This window comes from Etheostoma cragini, chromosome 21 (genome assembly GCF_013103735.1).
Source record: "Etheostoma cragini isolate CJK2018 chromosome 21, CSU_Ecrag_1.0, whole genome shotgun sequence".
In the NCBI taxonomy this organism is placed as follows: domain Eukaryota; kingdom Metazoa; phylum Chordata; class Actinopteri; order Perciformes; family Percidae; genus Etheostoma; species Etheostoma cragini.
This window is the reverse complement of record NC_048427.1, coordinates 12,128,023-12,141,540: the sequence shown is the minus strand read 5'-3', so window position 1 is coordinate 12,141,540 and position 13,518 is coordinate 12,128,023. Positions and strand designations below refer to the sequence as shown.

Here is a 13,518-nt window from a genome sequence, read left to right as displayed (position 1 = left end):
ATAATAAAAAATACAATAAAACAACATACGCACGCACGCGCACACACATGCACACACACACACACACACACACACACACTAACCTAAATCCTCCATGCTAGTGCACAGTGCCCCAACCTCCGGCTCCTGTGAACAGTAGGCCACCCACCCTAAAAACGTTTACATTCTTTTGAATTTGGGTTGGAAAGGGAGGCACTTTACCCTCTCTGTCCCACTTTTCTTGCCGCATTTGACAGTGTACTTCTGCAGAGTAAAATGTTTTATTTAATCAGAACATAATTAGTCCAAGGAAGTTCTTAACATTTACATTTTTGACTGCATTTACTCTTATTAGACTTTTAATCAAGATTAAACAAAACACAATGAAACCTGAAATTAACCACATTGCAACCGTCACTCCGGCCTCATGGGGGCAGTACTGCCACATTGTGTAATAACAGGCTACAGGCTGCTTCAAAGAATGTGATTAGAATGTAAACAGTGTTCAGGTGCTAGCTAACGGCTGTTAACGTTATAGCTAACTTTGATACTGTCGCCGCTGAATCGCACACAGTTATGGCTTCACGATAGATTCCTCGAGCTGAGATGGCACTATTATTGTGATTCCTATTTCGCCGTCTCCCGCTCCCTCTTGTTCTAACCCTCGTTAGATTACATATGGTGAGTAGCTTCCTGTACGGTCAGTGAACCTGCTGCAATAGCAAGGCCAAATCAAAGATACAGCAAGCTAACTGTGGTGATGGATCGAATCCACATTTCCAAATAACCGCAGAGAGGAGAGAGATGTGTAGGTAGCAGTCAGATTCCTAAAGTATCCTGCTAACTATAATTAAACTGAAGCAAAAAAAAAACTTCCTTGTCAGGAGTTTGCTCAGTAGTTCCTGTTATTAGACAGACCATGCAGCCCTGTTGAAAAGTGAGACATCTGACTAATAGTTTGTTGTAATTATAGATTCATATGCTGTAACCATGACCAAAGACATCGTTGTTGGAGATGAATTACCAGAATGGGTGGGGGCCAAGGAGTTTTACCAGAAATATGACCCTAAAGAGGTGATTGGCAGGTGAGTCCAACAAAATAAGCTGAAATGTGGTCTCAGTTTTCTATTGAGATGATAAAAAAAGCCATGTGTGTTCAATATCAATGGCATCAGGGGTGTGAGCAGTGTGGTGCGCAGGTGTGTGCACAGACACAGGAATCAGGAGCTGGCAGTGAAGGTTATTGAGATCACGGCAGAGAAGATGACAGCCCAGCAGCTGGAGGAGGTGAAAACCTCTACGCTGAAGGAGATCCAGGTCCTCAACATGGTGAAGGGACACTCCTCCATCAGTACGTTGGAATTCTGCTCTTTTGAAATGCAAAACACGTAAATGTTCTATTCTTGGAGATTAAAAAGTGTTGAAACCTTTCTGTTGATTCCCTTTAGTCACTCTCATTGATTCCTATGAGTCAACAACTTTCATATTTTTGGTGTTTGACCTGTGAGTATTAAGACAAACAGCTCAAATTCAATACTCTTTACAATTCCTCCCTTTAATATGGGAACAAATAATCGTTGTAGGATGGTACCAATCTCATGTTTTTATTTACAGCATGAGACGAGGAGAGCTTTTTGACTACCTCACAGAAAAAGTGACTTTGAGTGAGAAAGAAACCAGGTATGCTCCGCCATCAATACACATTTAAAAGTGATGATTTATCAATGCGTTTTGTAAAACCAGTTGCTCTACAGGAGCATGATGCGAGCTCTGCTGGAGGCCGTGCAGTACCTCCACTCCCTCAACATCGTCCACCGGGACTTAAAACCTGAGAATATTCTCCTGGATGATCAGGGACACATCAAACTGTCCGACTTTGGTTTCTCAGTGCAACTGCAACCTGGAGAGAAGCTTAGAGGTACTGTAGTATAAAAATGAATGATGAAAAGCAATGTCAATGATCCATGTGGATTTTAATAGCATTTTATATAAACATAGACAGATGTTAAATGATCTGTTTTCGCTTTTATGCTAATTAGAGCTTTGTGGGACACCTGGTTATTTGGCGCCTGAAATACTGAAATGTTCCATGGATGAAATGCACCCAGGCTATGGCCAAGAGGTCGATCTGTAAGTCTTTCCTTTTGTCAATGACATTTATTTGAAGTAAACTAATCCCGGGTGTTGTCTTGAATTTTATTTCTACTTCCTGTTTACTTGTTTTGATGATTGTGTTGGACAGCTGGGCATGTGGCGTGATCCTTTTCACCTTACTGGCCGGCTCGCCGCCGTTCTGGCATCGCAAGCAGATGCTGATGCTGAGGATGATCATGGAGGGTCGCTATCAGTTCAGCTCACCAGAGTGGGATGACAGGTCCGACACTGTGAAAGATCTGGTAAGATGTCATCATCATCATCATCATCATCCTTTTATTCCCTCTATTCCGCTCCCTGCTACATCCGCATCTACATGATCACACTAGTCCTGACTTGTCATTTTGCTCGTGTTGCTCAGATATCCAGGTTGCTGGTGGTGGACCCAGCTGTCCGTCTCACTGCTGAGCAAGCTTTAGCACACCCCTTCTTCAGACAGTACCAGAAGGAGGACGTGCGACTCTTCAGTCCCAGAAAGACATTTAGGGTGATTAATTTAAAATGTTAAGCCTTGAAAAAAGAATGGCTGTGCAGCAGTATATGAGGAAGCAAATACCCTCTCAACTCTCACCTGCTTTCCTTTCTTTCCTCCCCAGGTGCTGATAGTCAGTGTTCTGGCTTGCATCAGGATGTACAGCCGTTACCGCAGGGCTCGGCCGCTGACTCGAGAGGTGCTGGCCAGAGATCCTTACTCCCTTCGCGGTATCCGCAAACTCATCGATGGCTGCGCCTTCCGCATCTACGGGCACTGGGTGAAGAAAGGGGAGCAGCAGAACCGAGCCGCTCTCTTTCAGAACACAGCTAAGGTCATGCTGCTGGGCCTGGAGGACTTTGAAACATAAAAGGTGAACCTTATACATAACCACGTTTATTTTTTATTTAAACATTTGCATGTGCTGTCATGTCGGTGTTTGTCTTGTTGAACAACTGTTTAATTTTAAGATGAGGGATTCAGGGGACCGACACATCTGTGTGCCTTAATGCGCACCGTGGTTCTGCAAGTTAAAGATAAGCATGCACATCTTATCTGCCCTTTGATCCAAGTTTGTGGCTGTTTGAAACTCTTCTTGTCGGGGTATCATGTTTGCAGTGCCACTTTGCATCAGAGGGCCCATTGCACAATATAACACATCACATATAAGCACATTATGTGTATTTAGGATTTTTCCTGTTCGTCAGTTATAACTGAGGAACGGATGCGTTTCGAAGCACTGTGTGGCTGATGTGGACATCAAAGCACTCTGATTAATTATTAAATTGATAATTATATACATATAGTGTAACAAGGTTCAGATATACAGATATTCCAGTGTTACATATCAGTACCAGAAGATATGTGAAATATTCAAGTACAGCATTTGGTAGAGTATCCTGTAGCTGTTAGCATGCAAGCGTTACTCAATAGGAAACCCACTCAAACTATGACTATGACTGTGAAGACTATTTGTGAGTGCATTTCCTATAAAAACAAACCAACAACATTTCCTACTCAGTTCATTCTTTAGTTTATTTGGGGCACTTTTCCTGAAAGTGCCTCACTGAGAAATGTACAGTAATTGTACAAATGCAGATATAAATGTACTGTATATGAAGAAAAAAAGGTTTCATTGACAATAAAACTGTATAACGTTTGAGCTTGAATTGTCGTATTTTGTGAGTGCTCATTGGAAACCAACATTTCTCGTTCATTATTTTTTGGCCCTGTGGTTGGGCTGTGGGGCCTCTTGTGCACTCTTGTGCTGATCTGCAATGTCTTTCATTTGCTGATCTAACTGTCCAGACATAAGCGTCATCTGCTCTCTGACCTCTTTCTCGATCAGCGCCTTCAGTTCTGATTTTGAACCTGAAAGTGAGAAAATGAAGCAGTTACAATACAACATTTGGGGTGCATGTGATTTATTTTGGCACATCCATTTGTGATTTGTGATCCTACCGAGTGAGGCTCCCTGCGGCTCTTCGATGGATGCTTTGCTGTCTGTCTTTGGTGCTGCTTTAGTTTCTTTTTTAATCTCATTTTTGAAATCTGGTGCAAGAAAAGTATTTAAAAGTATTAATACATCTGGTTTATTGTGCTCTAAAATATCAACAAACAAAAAAATCTGTTCTCAACGTAACACATAAAACTGAACTTTTGTGCTACTAAAACGTCCCAATACACTGTAATTATTACCTGGAGCAGAAGAATCCTCCATGGTAGGTTCATCCTGATTGGAGATCCCAGAGTAAGTCAAAGACAAATCCAGTTTTACCTGTGAAAAAAATTATACTTATTAGAATACTTATTATACTCTCCAGATATGTAAAAATAATATAGAGTTTTTAAATAAAACCCAGTCTAATAAAAACGAATAATAGCAGATTTTACTTGAATCACAATTTCAGATTCTCACCTGTGGGGTAAAAATATACTTGTAGAGTTTGTAGTGTCTCACATAGCTGTTATGGATGTACTTTAATATACAGTTTACTTCCTCAGAGCTGAAGAGGTTGATACTAAAGGGGGGTCGCTGTAGTGGGCAAACAAAGAAACACCAGGATGAAACGTTGCATTCATGAAGAATTATGGGTTTTAAAATATTCCAAGTAAAAAAAAGAATTGTTTTACAGACCCTGACTGAGTGACAGAGAAGTAGCTCCTTGCAGTATTCGAAACACTGTTCTATGTTGTTGAGTGGAGTTTCTGCAAGAAATGAACATCCCATATAAAGTTAAGGAATGAATTACCTGTGTTTGCTGCAGAGGTAGCTTGTACTTTGATTTAATATAAGAAATGAATATAATATATCTCACCTACGTTAGCCTCATGGATGGACTTGATGATGGACAAGAGAGCAGAAGTTTGTTCTTTTATGAAGTTGCATTCCCTGCAAAAAAGCACCGCCTGGACATACAACTCCAGCAGAACCCCTCGTTTTGGTTCAAGTAGGTCGACTCTTAACACACTGCATAAAGCACTGTTACAGAAGAGAAGAAGTGAGACAGACAAGTATGTCAGTGCTATGTATAGAGTGAGGAAAATAAGTATTTATGGTAGTTAAAAAATCACACACTGTGATTTCTGGATTTTTGTTTTCAGATTATGTCTCTCACAGTGGACATGCACCTACGAGGACAATTTCAGACCCCTCCATGACATCTAAGAGGGAAAACTTGCAAAATAGCAGGGTGTTCAAATACTTATTTTCCTCATTGTACGATTGTGTTTAAATAAATGAGAAGAGTTTCTGGTCAAAAATGGGGGGCAGAAACCTTTCCAGATCAGGAATGGAATGCATTTTGTCGATCTCCTCCATGTCATGGTAGCTTACATCTGTCCTGAAAACACCCAGGGAACAGCAACTTGGTTAAAGACATGCTATTTAGTCCTGAAAGCTAAAGAAGCAGCAACCAATCAAAATGAACATAATCTAGATTTCAGACACATCTCTCACCATAGCATTACTTTAGCTTTCAGGGCCTGTGGTACCTGCAGAACAAAACAATGAATTACATGAGCCTAGATAAGAGAATACTGAATGTAATATAAATATGTTGAATGGTCAAATGAGGAGTAAAATAAGACCAACATTTAACTAGCAAGATCAAACTTGCCTACCTTTGTTTTCGTATTCATTTTATGTTTCTTTAGCCGAAAAAATTGAGCAAGCTGCAGAAGTGGGCAGCTGAAAAACAGAAGTGCGATTGATTTGATCCAGTCACAAAACAGCATATACACCCTTGTCAAAAATATATTTTCTAGTTAAAAAAAGTCGTGTCAAAGTATTCAATCACGCCATTGTTTTCCGTTTACCATGTCAAAGTAAGCTATTTAGCGAAACCTTACATGGACTAACAGGCTTCAGTGAAGCTGGAACATTTCCTGTTTTGGTTACCTCGTTGTATCCTAGCAACCATATCGGTTTTGTTCTTTTTCCGATTCAGGAACTTTCAGAGGTTCCATGGTTTTAGGCAAGGAACCTTTAAAAAAAAGTTGTTTAGCGCGTATAGACTCATAGGCTACTGCAGATAGAACCATGGACGACAACTTCATAAAATGGGCTTAAAATGTGTTTTTTTTAATTTACAAAATAATCAATACAAATATAAATAGCTTTAAAAAAAATGGATTGGTACTATTCATGGTAACTCGGCATCACTCATTGTATTCTATATGGATCTGTTGATTATGTTAAAAGACCCATAATTACACAGGAACAAATACTGAAACTAGAAACAACACAATTAACTTACAGCACCTTAAGACTATATTATAGAAGGACTTAAAAGAAAAAAGTACACTTATTCTGGAGTGTGTCACAACATTCTGAATACACCTAAAAACATAACAGATATATAGCCCAATATCGCTAACAATAGTCTAGCTAACATTAGGTCGACGCCTGAACGAAAAGACATTATGCAACCAGACAAACCGTTAGGAATTTGTGACTATTATTCGTAAACATGATGATAAATGAATAAATCGCTGGGTGCAAACAACTACATCAGTGTGCTAAAACTGAAATAAACTAGTAGGCCTACCAACGCTATAAACGTAACAACAGAGAGATGAACTAATAGACAGATGACGTAATAATAAGGACATGAACATTGTTATTTTCCAATTAAAGACACGGATTTGTTATTGTTTTTAATTCAAAGGCTCTCCATCGCTGCTGCAATGGCCGTATCTATGGCAACGAGATCAACCTGACTGCGTGTCCTGCTAATCAACGTTTGTTTTCTTTATGTTTTCTGTGATGTTTTAGGTGAGTAAATGCCAACTATTTGATATATTGTGTAACGGTTGAGTGCAGCATGGCACGTTAGGGTGAGAATTTGGAAGATTAGGGCAATTCGTGGTGACTGCTGCGGCTTCCGTTGTTGGCAGTTTACACATGGGTAAGTGTTTCAGAGTGCTGACTAGCTAGTAGGCTAGGCTAAATGGAGTGACAGGAGCAGGTCACCACCTTCCTGTTTCTCTTGTCTCACTTTTCAGGTGTAACATTAGGCCTTATAGCATCTCCATAAGGCAGCCATAGACAGCCGGCTTTGCCCCCGAGACTTCTTGCCCATACTGACTGAGCTGTGCAGTGTAGAGCAGTTTAAGAACATTATCCCCTTTTAATCCACTTTGCCTTCTGCTACAGGCAGGTGGACAGGCTGTCAGATGGAGCAGGGTGCCACAATCAGACACTCGCGTCCATATTTAATTGCTTATTTATTTTGGAACCATTTCTCACATTGAACTTTGATGCTGGATTTTCTCTGTCGTTTACCTTAATTATCTACTGATTATAATTAGCAGTGAGACTTTTAGTCAGACATGGAAGACCCCGACATACGACAACAGAAGCTGGACAACCAGGTAAAGAAATGAGAATTATTTAAGTAGTTGATGTAATTTACACGTTAAATAGGCTAGCCCAGACATGTTTTGGTTCAATTTGAACTGCAATAAATAATTCAACAAATGCAATGCATTTCAAATGCCCTAAAAGTAGAGTTGTTGATGTGTTCCTTTGTCAAAAACATAAAGGTAGGCTGCATATAATCATCATATTCAATGCTGACAGTGGAGCAAAGAACATATTCTTTGTTTTATTAGCTGACAAGTGGTTTAAACTGGGGCAGAGCTTTGAAAATAAATGAATAAATAAATAAAGAAAGCTTTCTTGAGTCTCATGAGGTCATAGCTACATATGTCACTGCTGCCTGCTGTTTGAAGCTACTGCTCAACGTTAAGTCACAGGTTTGTTTATATGGCACAGTATGTGAGCTACTGGCTTATGTTCACTAGAGTACTACGTAAATACATTAGAACAGAGAGATCAGCAGATGATCAGTGCTAATAATAACCAATTAGTAGGCCTACAAACAGCACCCCGTATAATAGTAGGCCTACTAAAATAGTAGCAAACAGTAACAATGATGCATAGACACCTGCATTTAATATTGGGTAAATGAGTAGTTATGTCATCTTCAGCTGACAATAGCTACAATGGACATTTTGCTATTTAGAATTTAGTAAAATACTACAAGCAGTATAATTTATATTACAGATTATTATCTGAAGTATCCCAAAATAACATTTAAACCCCTATCTGGTTCTTTTCTTGGTGAAATAATAAAATATGATGTTATAATTCTGACCCAGGAACATAGCTCAAGGTTTATTTATTGTCATTGTACAATAAAGAATGAAACGCAGCTGTAGTCGCTTTATGCTACACAAGAGAAACAAAAAACAGTCAGTATGCATCAGAAGGGATGCAAACAAGTAACAAAAACATTGGTGACTTTGGGGAGATAATATGGCCAGCATAATTACATAAAAATTAGACTTCAGGGAAACACAAACTTATAATACCCATTATGTTTAGCCTATGGTTTGTTGACTTTAATTATCATCATGATTTCCCTCTGTAGTTGTATCCCAACGTATGGATATTTAGTTGGCTTTTATATAAAGTCTAATACCACACTTCTCCCACAGCGGACCCTTTTGATGAAAAAGCAGCAAAAGAAGAGGGCTGATTCCCAAATGGTGGTAGCCAATCGAGATGCTCGCCAAAAGAAACGAAAACACAAAGCTGCCCGCTCAGATGAAACACCTCTGTTGATCAACCAATCCCTGAGCAACACTTCCCTGAGTGGTTGGTTTTAGATTAATTTATGATTATATGCACATTTGTTTTATAAAAAATCTAATTCCAACATGTGGTGCAATTGTGTTCAGTCTCTGAAATTATATTACACTCTTTTTTTCCCCCTGGAGATCAATTTGAACATGCCCATGATAACCCATTGGATGAGATCACATTAGGTGAATGTGACATGACAGCAAGCATGAGGTTAGATGAGATGTCTTTAGGGAGTCCTGGTACTCCCAAGAAAATGAACTTGGAGATTGACAAAGAGCCTGAGGTGAAGTGTGAAGTGGAGAATAATGCTCAGACGGAAGGAAAAAAGACAAAGAAGAATGAAGTGAAAAAAGAAAAAGCCAAACGTAAGAATGTGCAATGGAGAATATATTGTTTTATTGTTAAGTCTTTGTGTTTATTTGCATGTGTGTGTGTGCGTATGCAAATAACTTGCTCCTTTTTGAGCATTCAAATGATGTAGTATGTGTCACAGAGCAAGTACAAAATACAAATGTATGCACACACACACACACACATTGGGCCCTTGTAAATGCACATGTAAAGAAACCCTTTGCTTTTATAAATGATTCATCAGCAACTCGCTGCTTTGCTTTCTATCAGATACTGAACAGAACGATGAAAAAGAGAAAGAGAAGGAGAAAAAGGAGAAAAAAACTAAAAAAGACAAAGTGAAAGAATCAGAGGACCCTCAGAAGACAAACAAGACTACCAAACAAGAGTGTAAAAGTAACAAGTTTCATTTCTCATTAACATATCAGTGCTCTCTGCATAATCTTCTATGTATCTTGGGTTTAAAGTCACAGCTTTCACAGCATTAAAATGTCTCCTCTTTTGCAGAGAAACACTTGCAGGAGGCTTCACCTCAAGAGATAGAGTCAGTGGTGGAGATGGAAAATCCAAAGAAAACTAAATGTGATGAAATCAACAGTGAAGAAGAAGACAAGTGCCTGAGGCCTGTCCCTCAGTCGCCTATGAAGAAAAAAGTCAACACAAGTGAGCGATAATCTGGCCCTGTGCATTTTATGATCTATAAATATTTAAAGATGTTGTAAAGAATACATTTGTGTGTGCATCTCCACAGCCAGATGCCAAATAAGTGAGAAGTGCAAAGAGGGAGAAAACCAGGAAAAGGAGAAAAAGGAAAAAAAGACAAAGAAAGCAGAGAAAACTCCACCGAGTCTCGCTTACCTCAACTCCAACTACAGGGAGGGTTCATCCTCAGGCAGTGAATCAGATGAAAGAGTGAGACATAATAAGTTACGTGTATAGTCAAAAAAATGGCAGTATACACTTATTTTGATTATCTTTCTTATTTCAGGCAACATCTCCAATGTCAGTGGAGGATCTTGAAAAGTTTGCTTTGCGTCCAGCCCCCAGAGATGTGACGATCCAGTGTAGGGTCACCAGGGACAGGAGAGGCATGGAGAAGGGCATTTACCCAACTTACTACCTCCACATGGAGAAGGAGGACGGCAAGAGGGTCAGCAGTTCTGCACAAGTTGAATCTGAACATTGTGCACATTCATTTTTAGTTCTGATGTCACGATCCTTTTTGCTATCATATTTCTAAGTTCTCTTCATTTTCAGTTCTAAAAAAGGTGTTTTTCATTGTGCCATCTCCAAGGTGTTTCTAATGGCAGGCAGAAAAAGGAAAAAGTGCAAAACATCCAACTATCTCATCTCCACTGACCCAACCAATCTGTCCCGAGATACAAACTGCTACATAGGAAAACTAAGGTACAACTAAAGTATTACTTAAGTATTTTCTACTTTAGAAAAACATCTAAGCCAAATAATTTCCATTGCTTCTTTAGGGTGAATTCTCTAAAATCTTTAGATAATGAAACACTTTCCAAACCACTTTAGATTACATTAAAAAAATCCATTTTGTGATCATGCTAAGCCAGTGTTATTCAAAACCAGGACCTGAAGCACATATTTCTAGAAGATCTTATGACATGATATAGCAGGAAAAGTGCTGGTGTAACTAATAACACTAATGATGGCTCGGTTCTATTTGAGTGTCTCGTTAAGCCCTAAGTGCCTAGCACTAAAATACCTGAAATGGAATGGAACCATCCTTATTTTTATCCACAACTGTGATTTTCCTGCTTTGAGATGTCAAAATTTCTGCAATGAAAAAGGATATCTTGAAGGATCTTAACTGTAACCCGTGTGTAAATTTTTAGCACATTTTGGGAATTCCTCCTTGATTTGTGGAAGCAATTATTTTTCAAGGAAGTGAATGCACCTCCACGGTTGTTTTTCTTCACGTAGGCAAAGTTGACATTTTAACCTCAATTCATTTAATTTACAATGTCAAATCATAACAGATGTTATCTCAGGACAATTAGAGTAGAGTACATCTAGACCACACTATAATTCACAGAGACACAACATCCTCTAGGGGCAAAGAAAAACTTCCTTTTAACAGACAGAACCTGGCTCTTGGTGGGTGGCCCTCTGCCATGACCCGTTGGGGGGTCTAGCTGATCATACACATTTGTTTCAGATCCAATGTTCTGGGTACAAAGTTTACAGTCTATGATGGAGGTGAAAACCCAGAGAAGAAGCCCTTCGTCAAAGAGTGTGAATCAGTGCGTCAAGAGCTGGCAGCAATTTGCTACGTGAGTCCAAACCTAACTATATGCATTCTTACATTACACGTAACAACGCTTACGAAGAGATAAAACCTGTTATTTGTTATTGTTAACTGTCCAAATTTGATTGGCTGTCATGTTCCAGGAGACAAATGTGTTAGGATTTAGGGGTCCCAGGAAAATGACTGTGATCATCCCTGGCATGTTGGAGAACGATGAAAGAGTGTCCATTCATCCAAAAAATGTATGTTTTAAACAATATTCCTTTTTAAAAGCTGTGATGATGCACATTATGTGTGACATATGTCCAAGGCACTAAAATGCAATCTTATTTTAGGAACTTGAGACTCTACTGGTCCGCCATGTGAATAATAACACAGAAAACCTGGTCACACTGGTGAATAAATCCCCGAGCTGGAATGAACAGACTCAATCATATGTGCTTAACTTCCACGGCCGTGTCACCCAGGCCTCCGTCAAGAACTTCCAGATCATCCACCCAGACAACGGTAAGATGTGACCGTCCTCTTCTATCATCAACCATAAGGAAAATGCTTAGGCTGTCTGGTCTTTATTTCAAACATCCCCGTCATCTTCACTTCTCATCGTGTAGATGATTACATTGTGATGCAGTTTGGTCGTGTAGCGGAGGATGTCTTCTCCATGGATTACAGTTTCCCCATGTGTGCCCTGCAAGCCTTTGCCATCACCCTGTCGTCCTTTGATGGTAAACTGGCATGTGAGTGACTCATGGTGGTGTGCCTCAAGTACTCAACTGGATCCCCGATATAGATAGAAACTTACAGTTTAAATTAAAACTATACCGATCATTTTGCACAGAGTAATTTTTCATGTTTTGTATTGTAACACTTTGTATACACTAAATATGAAATCACATGCCATCGACTTTTAGACTTTAGAGGAGACTTGTTTCATAGGCCCAGTATTATTTTACAGCAGATTTTATATTGAAGTGAAATAAGTAAATTATGTTCATTTAACAGTCTTTCTTTTTACATTTGCCAGCTGTGTAAAGGACTCATGCATTTACAATATTGAGGACAACTGTGTAAAGAATACTAGAGAAATATTAAATGATAATTGTAATAAAAGTTATTATGCATGCTATAATCTTTGCTTCATTTTAGTATTGAACTAAACTTAATTTTCACAAGGTCAGTGGCTCTCATGATTATCTCACGAGAAATAAAAATAGTTGCACAGAAACTTCATGCAAATAAATTTAGCACAAAAGTAAGGGATTTGTGTTTGGTAGATTATTTCTCTGTGGTAACAATGCTTTTTGGCAATTTATCTTATACCGTTGGAAAGCCTGTTTAGTTCCCTTTCAAATGCTGTGAGGAAGATGCATTTGTAGGATGAGAAGAAGCGCTGAGTATGTAGGTTGCGGCCATGAAAAATACGCCACTGCTAAACAGTTTATTCTGCCATTGAATCATTTGGTGGATTGAATGATTGAAGTTTGAAGAAACAAGACATATTGGCGATTTAAAAATGTCTTCATTTGACAAACAGGAGCCTCAGTAGCGTGTAGAAGAACCACACGCAGCCACAATGTGCATTTGTGGGATGAGCAGCAGCACTGGGTTGCACCCATGGAAAACCTAAAGAACTAAACAGGCTTTTCCAACGGTATAAGATTTATTACCAAAAAGCATTGTTACCACAGAGAAATAATCTACCAAACACAAATCCCTTACTTTTTGTGCTAAGTTTATTTGCATGAGGTTTCTGTGTAACTATTTCTATTTCTCATGAGATAATCATGAGAGCCACTGACCTTGTTAAAAGCTCAGGATGCCCCTGAGGGCAGAGCGCGTATGGATGAGATGCCGGGCCTGACCAGAGAAAATAAGACAGTATCTCCTTTGAAATACACTGCCTGACTGATATAAAAAGCTACTGTTAAAGACTATCTTTAGTCATTTTCTGTACTTATGCTCTGAGTGCTGTAAGACTGAATCTACTTGCAAGTAAACAAGTTTTTGAGATGCCTCCAGGGATTTTTTGTCCATTCTTTGTTTAATAATTATCTCAACAACTTGGTCCTTCGAGCGGGATCCCAACATCCTTCCTCCCCTTCCAGGTTTTGGGTCCTGAAACACCGTGCAAGGGGGGGG

The 13,518-nt window shown here is 39.2% G+C and overlaps 3 protein-coding genes across 12 annotated transcripts; 2 read left to right on the top strand and 1 right to left on the bottom strand.

Moving 5' to 3' along the window:
- The first annotated feature begins 411 nt into the window (after positions 1 to 411).
- On the top strand, positions 412 to 3,764 carry phkg2 (phosphorylase kinase, gamma 2 (testis)). Its single transcript, XM_034860870.1, has 10 exons — positions 412 to 660; positions 953 to 1,064; positions 1,155 to 1,330; positions 1,428 to 1,482; positions 1,594 to 1,659; positions 1,734 to 1,897; positions 2,019 to 2,109; positions 2,222 to 2,375; positions 2,495 to 2,620; positions 2,730 to 3,764. The coding sequence occupies exons 2-10, from the start codon at positions 970 to 972 to the stop codon at positions 2,973 to 2,975; spliced, it is 1,173 nt and encodes a 390-aa protein (XP_034716761.1). The 5' UTR covers positions 412 to 660; positions 953 to 969; the 3' UTR covers positions 2,976 to 3,764.
- Positions 3,444 to 6,667, bottom strand: ccdc189 (coiled-coil domain containing 189). 7 transcript variants are annotated; one of them, XM_034860875.1, is made up of 11 exons: positions 6,369 to 6,667; positions 6,006 to 6,090; positions 5,729 to 5,795; positions 5,565 to 5,599; positions 5,383 to 5,448; positions 4,924 to 5,087; positions 4,743 to 4,813; positions 4,524 to 4,640; positions 4,304 to 4,382; positions 4,067 to 4,156; positions 3,444 to 3,976 (listed from the first exon to the last, which is right to left on the bottom strand). In XM_034860875.1, the coding sequence occupies exons 3-11, from the start codon at positions 5,744 to 5,746 to the stop codon at positions 3,822 to 3,824; spliced, it is 795 nt and encodes a 264-aa protein (XP_034716766.1). In that variant the 5' UTR covers positions 5,747 to 5,795; positions 6,006 to 6,090; positions 6,369 to 6,667; the 3' UTR covers positions 3,444 to 3,821. The 7 variants fall into 7 exon arrangements, with proteins under 7 accessions (XP_034716766.1, XP_034716765.1, XP_034716764.1 ...); XM_034860874.1 differs by lacking the exon at positions 6,369 to 6,667 and having other exon boundaries at positions 5,957 to 6,020; XM_034860873.1 differs by lacking the exon at positions 6,369 to 6,667 and having other exon boundaries at positions 5,924 to 6,007.
- A 99-nt stretch (positions 6,668 to 6,766) lies between these two features.
- si:dkey-220f10.4 (tubby protein homolog) lies at positions 6,767 to 12,490 on the top strand. Of its 4 annotated transcripts, none has more exons than XM_034860867.1 (13): positions 6,767 to 7,014; positions 7,418 to 7,480; positions 8,609 to 8,768; positions 8,888 to 9,121; positions 9,378 to 9,503; positions 9,615 to 9,770; positions 9,859 to 10,019; positions 10,096 to 10,257; positions 10,402 to 10,514; positions 11,290 to 11,404; positions 11,523 to 11,621; positions 11,715 to 11,886; positions 11,991 to 12,490. In XM_034860867.1, exons 2-13 carry the CDS (start codon positions 7,439 to 7,441, stop codon positions 12,122 to 12,124), a joined length of 1,674 nt encoding a protein of 557 aa, XP_034716758.1. In that variant the 5' UTR covers positions 6,767 to 7,014; positions 7,418 to 7,438; the 3' UTR covers positions 12,125 to 12,490. The 4 variants fall into 4 exon arrangements, with proteins under 4 accessions (XP_034716758.1, XP_034716760.1, XP_034716757.1 ...); XM_034860869.1 differs by having other exon boundaries at positions 8,891 to 9,121; positions 11,991 to 12,124; XM_034860866.1 differs by lacking the exon at positions 6,767 to 7,014 and having other exon boundaries at positions 7,086 to 7,480.
- The last annotated feature ends 1,028 nt before the right edge of the window (positions 12,491 to 13,518 follow it).